At 38.6% G+C, this 13771-nt stretch overlaps 1 protein-coding gene across 1 annotated transcript; it reads left to right on the top strand.

The window, feature by feature from the left end:
* LOC307256064 (uncharacterized protein) lies at window positions 1–13657 on the top strand (the record flags this gene model as incomplete). Its single annotated transcript, XM_080034930.1, has 4 exons — window positions 1–58; window positions 4633–5371; window positions 5702–5705; window positions 12995–13657. 4 exons carry the CDS (start codon window positions 1–3, stop codon window positions 13655–13657), a joined length of 1464 nt encoding a protein of 487 aa, XP_079891056.1.
* Between the last annotated feature and the right edge of the window lie 114 nt (window positions 13658–13771).

Raw genomic sequence — 13771 nt, 5'->3', positions numbered from 1 at the left:
ATGGGACACACCTATTATGACGTCATCAAGAGTCTAAATGAAACCTACCAAACAGAAAGTAATCTTCACAGAGCTGAAAACAACTCCTCACTGACGGTAAGGTGTGAATGTTTTAACCTGTAAGACCTTGTATTTAATAGAGACAGTCAACAAAATAACCAATAGGATTCATAAAACAGTGTGTGTTAACGCAGAATGACTTTTACCAGGGTTGAGTTGCATTGTGTGTCTCGACTGTTATTAAATTGATATATTATTTCCTGGCATATAGTCCAGGCAAAATAGCATTTTACGACAGACAAATTGTAAAAGAATTTTTTTCAGCTCAGATCATTTCTATGAGGTGTCCAGAACAACATACTAAAAGTCCTAAGAAATCCTAGTTGAGGAAATATGTTTAATTCTCATCAATCCAAGGTGTGTGCCAATAAGGCGAGACACCAATAAATCCCAATAGGGCTATTTTTTTCCTTTAGTCCTATCAAAATTAAACTTTACACAATGAAAGTATCCATGATAATTAAAAAAATTTGTATTACAAGTTTCTTTGAAAATTAATTTTAATATGCAAATGAGCTATACACTAATCGAACATGCCCAAAATCAACCCAAATAGGCTTAATTTTTTCCTTTACTCCTACCACAATAAAACTTTACATAGTAAAAGTATACTAGAAAAGTAACTTTTTTTGTATTACAAGTTTCTTTTTAAATGCATTTGAATATGCACATGAGCTCCACACTTATTGAATATCCAATCATCCTACTGCCAATGGGTGATGGCAATACTGCTTTTAGACTGGCCTCAAACCTGAAAAACTGCCTGGCTTACCTGCCAGGGGTATAACAGGTGCCTCTGATGAATTAGATTACTCCTCCCCTAGCTAGTGTAATTTTTTACTTTTTTCAGTGCCATTCCCTTTCCTATGCCAAATAGACGAGACTGAAATGGAATGGATAAAGAGGAGATTGTCACACACCTTGGGACCAAGTAACTCCTTTGTCTACTTTATGCACCATACAGTGCTGCTTGAAAGTATGTGAACCCCTTGAGCCTTTATGAATTTTATTTATCAATACCAGTATTTTTAAATGAAATAACAGATTTTTGTTTATCAATTCAACATTTTTATTTTCCAGAAATCAATTGTTAAAACAGATTAAAAAAAATTATTTGCCAACTTTTGTATGTGCAAAAGTTTGTGAACCCTGAGCTGCATTGGTTAACAATTTAACCAATGCAGCTCAGGGTTATGTTTACCTGCTCAATAGCAGGTAAACATAATCAGGTGGGCCAAATTGAGTGATGAAATGGACCAATGTAATGAGAGATCTTTAGGGAAGAAATTGGGTGGCACTAGATAAAACAGAGATCAAACCAGGTCAGTGTAGGCCCACCAAAGTGAACCCATACAGATCAGACTTGCCACAGATCAGACTTGCAACAAGAGTACTAACAAGTCTGTGTCATCACCTACTGAGACTGTGTCTTTTGTTCTGACAGAGGCAATGGCAGTTTGGACAATGAGCACATCTGCATCAGCTTTGCATGGTTTGTGAAACACCATTTTTTGTCTTACAAGTTTCTTTGAAAATGAATTTTAATATACAAATGAGCTATACACTTATCAAATATAGACTATCCGCATAGGCTTGATTTGAACCTTTACTCCTACCACATTAAAACTTTACACAATGAAAGTCTAAATGAAAAGTAAAACATTTGTATTAGAAGTTAACCTATAATGGTCAAGGCTTTCCAGAAGGGGTTGGTCGAACGTCAGAACAGGGGTCACATCATGCTGCAGAGCTTGAGTTGCCACAAACCTCAATGTTGAGTATATGCAGGATTCATCACTGGGATCAAGATCAATCATTGGAAGGAATGTTACTGAAGCTCTTCCAGGGTGTTCATCTAGAAGATGCAGGATCTGCATCATACCAGACCATGATGGCCTTTGAGAGTGAAGGAGTAGGGATGTCTTCCAGAAAACATCCAGCTGTAATGTTTTGTTATCTGCTGGCAACAGAGCCAGTGGCTGATACTCAATAGGTTCACGTATGGGAGGAATTATAAAGTACTGAATGTGTATGCGACCAACCGCAGCAATATCTGCAGCAGTCACTTGGATCTTTAAAGGAAAAAATTAAGCCTATGCGGATATATTTTGGGTAGCCTATATTTGATAAGTGTATAGCTCATTTGCATATTAAAATACATTTTCAAAGAAACTTGTAAGATAAAAATGGTATATCACAAACCATGCAAAGCACGATGCAGATGTGCTCATTGTCCAAACTGCCATTGCCTCTGCCAGAACAAAAGACACAGTCTCAGTAGGTGATGACACAGACCTGTTAGTACTCTTGTTGCATCATGCTGATCTGAAAGCACACGAGCTGTTTATGGCACAAGAACCAAAGAAAGCAACAAAAATAAGACGGATATGGTGCATAAAGTAGACAAAGGAGTTACTTGGTCCCAAGGTGTGTGACAATCTCCTCTTTCTCCATGCCATTTCAGGCTGTGATTCTACATCTGGCATAGGAAAGGGAATGGCACTAGCCTGTAAATCCAGACCTGCCACTAGGCGCTGGCAAGTTAAATGTGCTGCGCCTGTTGGTCTGGGCACTCTCCATTGAAGCTCATTAAATATGTCAAGAAATCCTGAGCTACATTTCAATTGGTTCTATCTGATATGGGCGGGCCAGAGCCCTATGTATGGTGCTCTGGGGCGGACGTAAACGGATGACGACAGTGCGCCGTCGAAGCCGTGATAGTAAACATCAAAGATGGCTGCGGATATGTTGTTTGAGTTTGAGATGGCTTTGGCCTCGACCCTTAACGATTTGGAAGACGGCACTCAAATCTTTCATTAGCAAGTAAGTGGAATGTTCGGTTTTGCAGACGACCACGGCAAAAGTAAAATTTAACAGTTAATCCCACTGTTCGCTGAATGAACGGGGCTTAATACGTCACATTGTTCATTGCTCTGATTGGTTGTAGTGCTATCAAATTGCGTGCAGTGGCATTTGAAGAGACAAATCTAATTCATGAGAGGCACCTGTTATACCCCTGGCAGGTAAGCCAGGCAGTTTTTCAGGTTTGAGGCCAGTCTAAAAGCAGCATTGCCATCACCCATTGGCAGTAGGATGATTGGATATTCAATAAGTGTGGAGCTCATGTGCATATTCAAATTAATTTAAAAAGAAACTTGTAATACAAAAAAAGTTACTTTTCTAGTATACTTTTACTATGTAAAGTTTTATTGTGGTAGGAGTAAAGGAAAAAATTAAGCCTATTTGGGTTGATTTTGGGCATGTACGATTAGTGTATAGCTCATTTGCATATTAAAATTCATTTTCAAAGAAACTTGTAATACAAAATGTTTTCAGTTTCATGGATACTTTCATTGTGTAAAGTTTCATTTTGATAGGACTAAAGGAAAAAAATAGCCCTATTGGGATTTATTGGTGTCTCGCCTTATTGGCACACACCTCGGATTGATGAGAATTAAACATATTTCCTCAACTAGGATTTCTTAGGACTTTTAGTATGTTGTTCTGGACACCTCATAGAAATTATCTGAGCTGAAAAAAATTCTTTTACAATTTGTCAGTTTTTTGGCCCAAAAATGGGTTACTTTGCCTGGCCTAATAGGACAGAGCTCAACTATAGGGATATGAGTTTAAAATCTAGGCAGGTGGGCAGTAAACCGAAGGGAAAACGTGTGTGGAGTACAAATATTATCTATAGAAGGCTATGTTTGCTTATGGAATCAACTTTACTTCCTTGTTGCCAGATCCACTGCATTCTCCCTGTAGTTTTCCTTTATTCATCGGATTCATGGCTTTGTTGGGATAATGTGTTTATTCTGAGAATGAAAAAAAAGTAATACAATACAATGTATATAACACAATGTACATGTAATACGTGCAGAATATAAGTTAAACTTTTGCATTTTACACCCCAAAAACATTCCCCTAAACAGTGAACAGACACACTACCTCAGATGGCAAATAGTCATTCAAGTCCAGAGCACAAACAAAGCAATAAAGTGCAGAAGGACATGTCAGTAAATAAATAATAATAAATGATAACTTAAAGGTGCTCTGAGGAATTTTCAGCTTTTGTTAATTCTTGCACCCCCTTTGGACAAAAGCAGTAGTTTTTTTTTTACCATGCCAGCTATAGTTCCAGGGGTGAGGGACCCATGACAATGGCATAAAGAAAAACTATATAAAAATAGCATTCTTAGCACTGATGGTCTTGTTTGCTGTTACATGTCATTTATGATCATCAGAGGAAAAAGGAGACTGTTTCAGAAATATTTGAAGGTTCCTCGTAAGAATACGTCCAAATAAAACAGTCATAATAATAACAATGATTATAATAACAAGAAGAAGAAATTAAAAAGGTGAGGAGGGAAGAGGGTTAGTTGAGAAAGGTCCCAGGACAAATGAGCTTCAAGTCGGCCGAGAGATTCTTCAATTTGTTGTATAATTGGGCCCCAAGTGGAATTAAATTAGTCAGGTTGACGATTCATGGCATTGTTAAGTCAAACTTACACCCTGTTTACCTATAAAAAAAAACATAATTTGATGCCACATGTGCGAATTCTCTTCTCACAGAGCTGCTGATAGACTTGAACAACTTCCCCCATCAGCCAAATTCCCAGATCAGGATGTCAGTGCAGTTCTCTGGGTGGGAGGTGGTGGACGATGGAGCTTCTAATCCTGGTGTGGAGCTCGGGAGGTTCCAGAAACCCCAAAAACAGGGTGTCTACAAAATGTATCACGGCACCAGCATTGCCGGCGCACGGCTCATCATTGCCAATGGTTTTCAACAGTCATCCGGTGACATGCTGGGAAATGGCGTGTATGTCAGTCGTAATATTAAAAAGGCTGCTCATTATCCATTGAAAAGTTTGATTACAGACCGCGTGGTACTAGAGTTACATGTGCGTGTTGGCCGTGTCAAGCGTATTGACCAGGACGACCACCCTTTGCAGAAGTCCTGGCATGCAAATGGCTATGACACTGCTTGGGTGCCTCCAAAATGTGGCCTCAGAGCTGTGCGCAGTGGCTTTGAGGAGGACTGTGTGTTTGACCCCAAGAGAGTGGAGGTGGTAGGAATCGCAAAGGCACCAAATGCAACCATAGAGAGAGAACTTCAACAGCTTCTTCTGTCAAAAACATCCAACGGACCCGGAGGAGGTGATGGTTGGCCTACTGCAGATGTGTGTTCAGTGTGTAAGAGAAAGACCCAGGAGGGTTCTTCACACGTGACACAACAGTGCTGGGAGTGTGGGAAAAACATCTGCATTCTCATGTCCAAGCACTACTGTCCAGCCCAAGGGCAAAGAACATAGCTCGAGAAACAGAGTGAAGTTGTTATCCACGTTTACAGATTTTTGTATTCTTCAATGCTTATATAGATCAGAGCAACATTTGTAAACTGAGTGTATACTTATACAATGTAAATTCATAGTCTTTTACTTAGGCTACATAAAGTGATAATAATAATTGTAAATGTTCAAATAGCCTAATTACTGCTGGACATGTATTGGGAATCTCTGTTGCCGTACAATATATTTTTAATGAACTGATGCAGGTAAATCTATGGTAAAGTGATTTTATTTAACTGTACACTAAATCATGTAACGGAACTAAATCTAATGAATGTTTTTTGTTATATCAGTCCAGTTTGATATGATTCCATATATAATGAAGAGACTCCTAGCTTCATGATTTTATACTTTTGAAGGTTTTACTGTTACAAAATTCAGGATGGAGAAGAGAGTGGTAGACGAGGAATGAAATGGAATTTATTTTTGCCATTTCTAAAATGAAAAGCGTTACCTCAGAGTTGTGGTAAAAAAAAAAAGACTATACAGGTAGTGCAGAGACATTTTAGAAATATGCAGGGAGACAGACCTGCAGGCGTGGTCTGAAGTCTGACTGAAGATATTGGGAAATAGTCCAGGCAAAATAGCATTTTTCATAGAATAAATTGTAAAAGAATTTTTTTCAGCTCAGATAATTTCTATGAGGTGTCCAGAACAACATACTAAAAGTCCTAAGAAATCCTAGTTGGGGAAATATGTTTAATTCTCATCAATCCGAGATGTGTGCCAATAAGGCGAGACACCAATAAATCCCAATGGGGCTATTTTTTTCCTTTAGTCCTATCAAAATGAAACTTTACACAATGAAAGTATCCATGAAAATTTAAATGTTTTGTATTACAAGTTTCTTTGAAAATTTATTTTAATATGCAAATGAGCTATACACTAATCGTACACGCCCAAAATAAACCCAAATAGGCTTAATTTTTTCCTTTACTCCTACCTCAATAAAACTTTACATAGTAAAAGTATACTTGAAAAGTAAAACATTTTGTATTACAAGTTTCTTTTTAAATGAATTTGAATATGCACATGAGCTCCACACTTATTGAATATCCAATCATCCTACTGCCAATGGGCGATGGCGATGCTGCTTTTAGACTGGCCTCTAACCTGAAAAACTGCCTGGCTTACTTATAACAGGTGCCTCTCATGAATTAGATCCCCCCCCCTAGCTAGTGTAATTTTTTACTTTTTTCAGTGCCATTCCCTTTCCAATGCCAAATAGACGAGACGTAGAATCACAGCCTGAAATGGCATGGAGAAAGAGGAGATTGTCACACACTTTGGGACCAATTAACTCGCCTTTTGGAATTTTATTTATTTTGACTATCATTAATTAATTTTTATCAATACCAGTATTTTTTATATGAAATAACAGATGTTTGTTTATCAATTCCAAATTTTTCTTTACCGGAAATCAATTGTTAAAACTGATAAAAAATAAATTATTTGACAACTTTTGTATGTGCAAAAGTTTGTGAACCCTGAGCTGCATTGCTTAAATGGAGCAGGTAAACACAATCAGGTGGGCCAAATTGAGTGATGAAATGGACCAATGTAATGAGAGATCTTTAGGGAAGTAATTGGGCGGCACCAGATAAAACAGAGATAAAACCAGGTCAGTGTAGGCTCACCAAAGTGAACCCATACAGGTCAGACATGCCAAAAGGGAAAGACAATCTCAGAGGATCTCAGGAAGAGAGATGTGATGTTGCACATTTGTCTGGGGACAGCTATACATTAATTTATTTGGTTCTTGTGCCATAAACAGCTTGTGTGCATTCAGATCAGTATGATGAAACAAGAGTACTAGCAAGTCTGTGTCATCACCTACTGAGACTGTGTCTTTTGTTCTGGCAGAGGCAATGGCAGTTTGGACAATGAGCACATCTGCATCGTGCTTTGCATGGTTTGTTAAACACCATTTTTTGTCTTACAAGTTTCTTTGAAAATGAATTTTAATATGCAAATGAGCTATACACTAATCAAATATAGGCTACCCAAAATATATCCGCATAGGCTTCATTTTTACCTTTACTCCTACCACATTAAAACTTTACACAATGAAAGTCTACATGAAAAGTAAAACATTTGTATTAGAAGTTAACTTATGATGGTCAAGGCTTTCCAGAAGGGGTTGGTCGAACGTCAGAACAGGGGTCACATCATACTGCAGAGCTTGAGTTGCCACAAACCTCAATGTTGAGTATATGCAGGATTAATCACTGGGATCAAGATCAATCATTGGAAGGAATGTTAGTGAAGCTCTTCCAGGGTGTTCATCTAGAAGATGCAGGATCTGCATCATACCAGACCACGATGGCCTTTGAGAGTGAAGGAGTAGGGATGTCTTCCACAAAACATCCAGCTGTAATGTTTTGTTATCTGCTGGCAACAGAGCCAGTGGCTGATACACAATAGGTTCACGTATAGGAGGAATCATAAAGTACTGAATGTGTATGCAACCAACCGCAGCAATATCTGCAGCAGTCACTTGGATCTTTAAAGGAAAAAATGAAGCCTATGCGGATATATTTTGGGTAGCCTATATTTGATAAGTGTATAGCTCATTTGCGTATTAAAATTCATTTTCAAAGAAACTTGTAAGATAAAAATGGTGTATAACAAACCATGCAAAGCACGATACAGATGTGCTCATTGTCCAAACTGCCATTGCCTCTGCCAGAACAAAAGACACAGTCTCAGTAGGTGATGACACAGACTTGTTAGAACTCTTGTTGCATCATGCTGATCTGAATGCACACGAGCTGTTTCTGGCACCAGAACCAAAGAAAGCAACAAAAATAAGACGGATATGGTGCATAAAGTAGACAAAGGAGTTACTTGGTCCCAAGGTGTGTCAATCTCCTCTTTCTCCATGCCATTTCAGGCTGTGATTCTACGTCTCGTCTATTTGGCATAGGAAAGGGAATGGCACTAGCCTGGAAATCCAGACCTGCCACTAGGCGCTGGCAAATTAAATGTGCTGCGCCTGTTGGTCTGGGCACTCTCCATTGAAGCTCAATAAATATGTCAAGAAATCCTGAGCTGCGTTTTAATTGGTTCTATCTGATATGGGCGGGCCAGAGCCCTATGTATGGTGCTCTGGGGCCTCGACCCTTTACAATTTGGAAGACGGCACTCAATTCTTTCATTAGCAAGTAAGAGGAATGTTCTGTTTTGCCGACCGACCACGGCAAAAGTTCAATTTAACAGTTAACCCCGCTGTTCGCTAAATGAACGGGGCTTAATACATCACATTGTTCATTGCTCTGATTGGTTGTAGTGCTATCAAATTGTGTGCAGTGGCATTTGAAGAGACAAATCTAATTCATGAGAGGCACCTGTTATACCCCTGGCAGGTAAGCCAGGCAGTTTTTCAGGTTAGAGGCCAGTCTAAAAGCAGCATTGCCATCACCCATTGGCAGTACGATGATTGGATATTCAATAAGTGTGGAGCTCATGTGCATATTCAAATTCATTTAAAAAGAAACTTGTAATACAAAATGTTTTACTTTTCAAGTATACTTTTACTATGTAAAGTTTTATTGTGGTAGGAGTAAAGGAAAAAATTAAGCCTATTTGGGTTTATTTTGGGCGTGTACGATTAGTGTATAGCTCATTTGCATATTAAAATAAATTTTCAAAGAAACGTGTAATACAAAACATTTAAATTTTCATGGATACTTTCATTGTGTAAAGTTTTATTTTGATAGGAGTAAAGGAAAAAAATAGCCCCATTGGGATTTATTGGTGTCTCGCCTTATTGGCACACATCTCGGATTGATGAGAATTAAACATATTTCCCCAACTAGGATTTCTTAGGACTTTTAGTATGTTGTTCTGGACACCTCATAGAAATGATCTGAGCTGAAAAAATTTCTTTTACAATTTATTCTATTTTTGGCCCCAAAATGCCTTACTTTGCCTGGCCTAAAAGGCTGAAATATCAAATAGTCTTTCTTTCACGCTTGTACAAAAATAGACTTTTGACTTAACATGATGAAAACCTTTGTATTTTGATTTCTAAGGCTTAGCAAAGCTTGTTAATCCACCCACCTTCATACATAACATACATAGGCTACGCCTACAATAAAATCAGAAAAACTTACAAAGCAGGAGGGAGAAAGGATAATGTCAAGGCACTATACTCTTTAAAGCCTTTACAGGTTTTGATTAGATTTAAAATAGGCTGGACTGTGATAGTGTGACTGTGAGTGAAATGTAATAGAATAGTAGCTTAAATGCAGAGGTGGAAAGAGTACAAACATATTCTACTCAAGTAAAAGTATGATTACTTGGATGAAATTTTACTTAACGAGATCCTATTATACTACTTTTCTGGTCTTAATTTCTTGTTAAAAACTGCTATAGAGCAACCTGACACGAATCACATCACAAAAAACTATGTAGATTTTCGGGAAGCTCTTTCTCTTATTTGGGCGATCCAGCAGGCCCTGTAAACACTTTGCTTCTGCCATCTTCAAACGATCCCTGCGTGACTCACACATCCCGGAAATTTGAACAAGTTCAGCTCGACCGGCTGCCATAGTTTATAGTGCTCTGCACAGCCACCCCAGACGGTCAGCAGGGAATACGCCCAAATGCATGTACGTAAACTTGATACTCTAGTATGTTTAAACATGACTATAAATCATTATAACAACGTTTATAGGTCATAAAAGTCGAAAAGTATCATAGGTCCTCTTTAAGTAAAAGTAAAAGTACAGTCTAAAAATCTACTTAAGTAAAAGTGAAAAAGTAGCTGATTTAAAATGTACTTAAAGTACAAGTTACTAGTTACTTTTCAACAGCGGGAGGGGGCAGGGGTCTCTTCTGTGTAGGGCATTATATATATAGACAAGGGGATATAAATCTCAAACTACTTTTGTTTAATGAATGCAACACTTTTACAAATTAAAGTGCACAAATTAAACAAATCATGTCACCACACATGTATGGATGTATACTGTGTCATTATACTTTAGATAAGCAAATATGGAGCAAATAGTCTGTTAATGTGGGAATGTAACCGGTCTACAGACCTAAACAGACTGCAGCTGCAGTTCTAATAATGTAATTGTGTATAATTGATCTAAACCATGGACATTGCAAGGTTAGGCTGCTCGATTTGGACAAATTATAATCGTGATTATTTTGATTGACATTGTGTAGTCACAATTATTATAGACAATTATTCATTGATTTAAGAACTGCAACATGCACTTATTTAACATTTGAAACCATGCGTTTGGACTTTAAACATATCCTAATTGAACTGAAAAGAAGGAAAATGCAAATAAGTAAAACATATTTTTAATAATTAAATTAAATAAGTGTCAAAATCTAAATAAACCGTTGCAAATGTTGTTGATAGGGCACGTCTTTAGCAGGAATGTGAGGGCATATTTTATTTATATCTCATGGAGCTGGCTGGATAAGCAAGTTGCATTCTAGGCTAGTGTTCTTAATTGATGACTGTTGTGGTGGCAAGAGTCAAGGAACTTTAAACTTCCTGTGTTTTTTCTTCCATTATTGCTTGGTCATAGACCACTTGGATTCGACTTTAAGTGAGTAAACTCATTGGTCGTGATGTTTTGAGGTGCAGCTGGGTCGCATGCCTTTTTTTCTCTCTCTCTCACGGTCGCGCATGTCATCATCTGACTCGCGTGTCCGCGCGTAACATATCTTGCACATTATTTTAGTCTATTAGTTTTACCTTTCTTCTCGACCAAAGCCTGACTTTCTGCCGACTTCTGGAAGTGTTTCAAAGCTCCCGGCAACACGCACTTTCTCCATCCTACACTGCACTAAAACTGAAAGCTAAACTATCAGGTGAGGGAGGAGCCGATCGCACGGCTGGATGAAAGGTTCGCTGCATTTAAAAGCCTTCACATAAAATGTAGCGAAGTACAATACTTCAAAATAAATATAGCCTACTCAAAGTAAAAGTATAGGTTTTAAAAATCACTTAAAAAATTACAAGTAGGCCTACACACAAAACTACTCAATTACAGGAACGTAAGTAAATGTAATTCGCTACTTTACACCCCTCCTTAAATGTAGTATTATTACATCTTTTTTTAAGGGGGGGGGGGGGTATGTTTTGAACTACATTTCATATTTTCCTTAGCTGTAGCTTGCCAAGCTTAACAGAAACGAAAATGTTCAATGGCCAGTACGGGTATCGAACCCGCGACCTTCGCGTTATTAGCACGACGCTCTAACCAACTGAGCTAACCGGCCACTATGCACGACCCTGCTCTTGTCAAGACCTATACCTAGCATGTGCTCTGTGTTTTCATCACTAGCTTAGGTTGAAAACGATATGAGAACAGAAAGTGAAAGTCTTTGAGGTAAGAGACGGACTACGGCCTATTCCTCACGGTAAGTTATGTTGAACTATTAGGCTTAGTTTCCTTAAATCCTCAGCTTAAACTACAGTGTTTGAGTTCATTAAGTTGAATGCATATAGCCTATATAAATGTAGAGGGAAAAACGTCAAAAACAGTAGTGCGTCGTTTAGGCTACTTACCTTCAAATACTGACACTAGTTGAAAAGTGGTTCACTTCACACATTGACGTACATTTGATTAGGCCTATTGTGTTTGGTTCTCTTAGGCTAGTCCCTATCACTAAAATGTACAAATAACTTTTGTTCATGGACTAGTAGTCCATGAACAAAAAGTTATTTGTACATTTTAGTGATAGTTTGTGTGTCAGGTCTGAAGACTTTACTGTTTCCGTTTTAACCTGTAATTTTAAATTTTTATTCTTTTTAAATGTTTTAATTATTTTATTTATATTCATGTTTCTCATTCGCTTTTTTTTAATGTGTGCTCTATACTTGATGCATTTTGTTTTTGCATCTGTAAAGCACTGAATGGCCTTGTGTCCGAAATGTGCTTTAGAAATAAACTTGCCTTGCCTTGCCTTATTGTAATGACGAATAGTCACATTTGATGTCCAACAACTCGAAGTAAAGAGACGCGGATTTCGTTTGTTCGCGCCGCGCGAGGAAAATTCGCGTCTGTACATTGACTTTGTATGTAAAGTGACCGGCCCTTACACCCAAACGCTTTTGGTGTGGATGCACCATGACGCTTGTGTAGCACAGTCTATGGTAGTTAACGACGGTCAGATCATGTGATCACACAACTATTCAATTTTTATCCGATTTCTTTTTTGAATTTTAACATAGCCATTTTACAACATAGATATCCCGCAATACAGATTTAGGCAGAGATTCCTTACGGTACACCGATGTCTGTTACGAACTACACAAAAGGCTTGACAGCTGCTATCAAAATAAAGTTAGTCAATAGGCAAGCATTTTAAACTGTAAAAGTGATAAAGTATGCTACCACATTGGTACAGTAGCCTACATGGATCACAGCATTTGGTGCAGCATTATCTAACAAATAACACCTTGTCCACTTACGAAGTAGCCCAAATATAAATGATCTAAAACACTGTTCTTGAAAAATTACACCGAATCACTGATGAATGTGTTAAACCATGATGCCATGTTTGTATTACTTCCCCCCCAGTGCTGCTGGTCTTGAAACAGCTTCCCTCATTAAAGCAGGATGTCTCTGCCGTTCTATGGCTGGGAGGTGACCTACGATGATAACTCTCCTCGTGTGGAGCTGGGGGCATCTCAGGAGCCCAAAGACAGAGGAGTCTACACCATGTATCATGGCACCACTGTTGCCAATGCACAGCTCATCATTGCCAATGGCTTTCAGCAGTCATCTGGGGGCATGCTGGGAAACGGCGTTTATGTCAGTCGCGACCAAAAGAAGGCAGAACGTTATCCTTTAAAAATTAACCAATCAGATCGAGTGGTCCTTGAATTACACGTGCGTGTTGGCCGTGTCAAGCGCATTGATAAGGACAACCATCCTATGCAGTACACCTGGAGCACACAAGGCTACGACACGGCTTGGGTTCCCCCCAATTGTGGCATGGCAGCAGTGCCCAGCGGCCTAGAGGAGGATTGTGTGTTTGACCCCAAAAGAGTGACAGTAATGGGTATTGCAAAGGCACCAGACAGCCAACTGACGGGGCTTAAACAGCTTGTGGCAAATATTCAAAAGAAACCTGACGTAAGAGATGCGGTTGCGTGTGCACTGTGCAAGAGAAAGACCCCGCAGGGTTCTCCACACATCAAGCAACCGTGCTGGGGCTGTGGACAAAACATCTGCAGCCTCATGACCAAGCACATCTGTTCAGCCAGTGTCTAAGAGAGCCTTCAAAAGGGTGCTGTAGTGGAACATGAAACAGAGATCCAAGTCCATGTAGTCTTATTATGTTATGGACGGAGTTATAAATTATGAAACCTAAGATAAAAAAAAAGT

This window comes from Ammodytes marinus, assembly GCF_949987685.1.
Source record: "Ammodytes marinus genome assembly, chromosome: 2".
NCBI lineage: Eukaryota > Metazoa > Chordata > Actinopteri > Uranoscopiformes > Ammodytidae > Ammodytes > Ammodytes marinus.
Note: the sequence above shows the minus strand (reverse complement) of the source record. Positions and strands in the feature narration are given on the sequence as shown.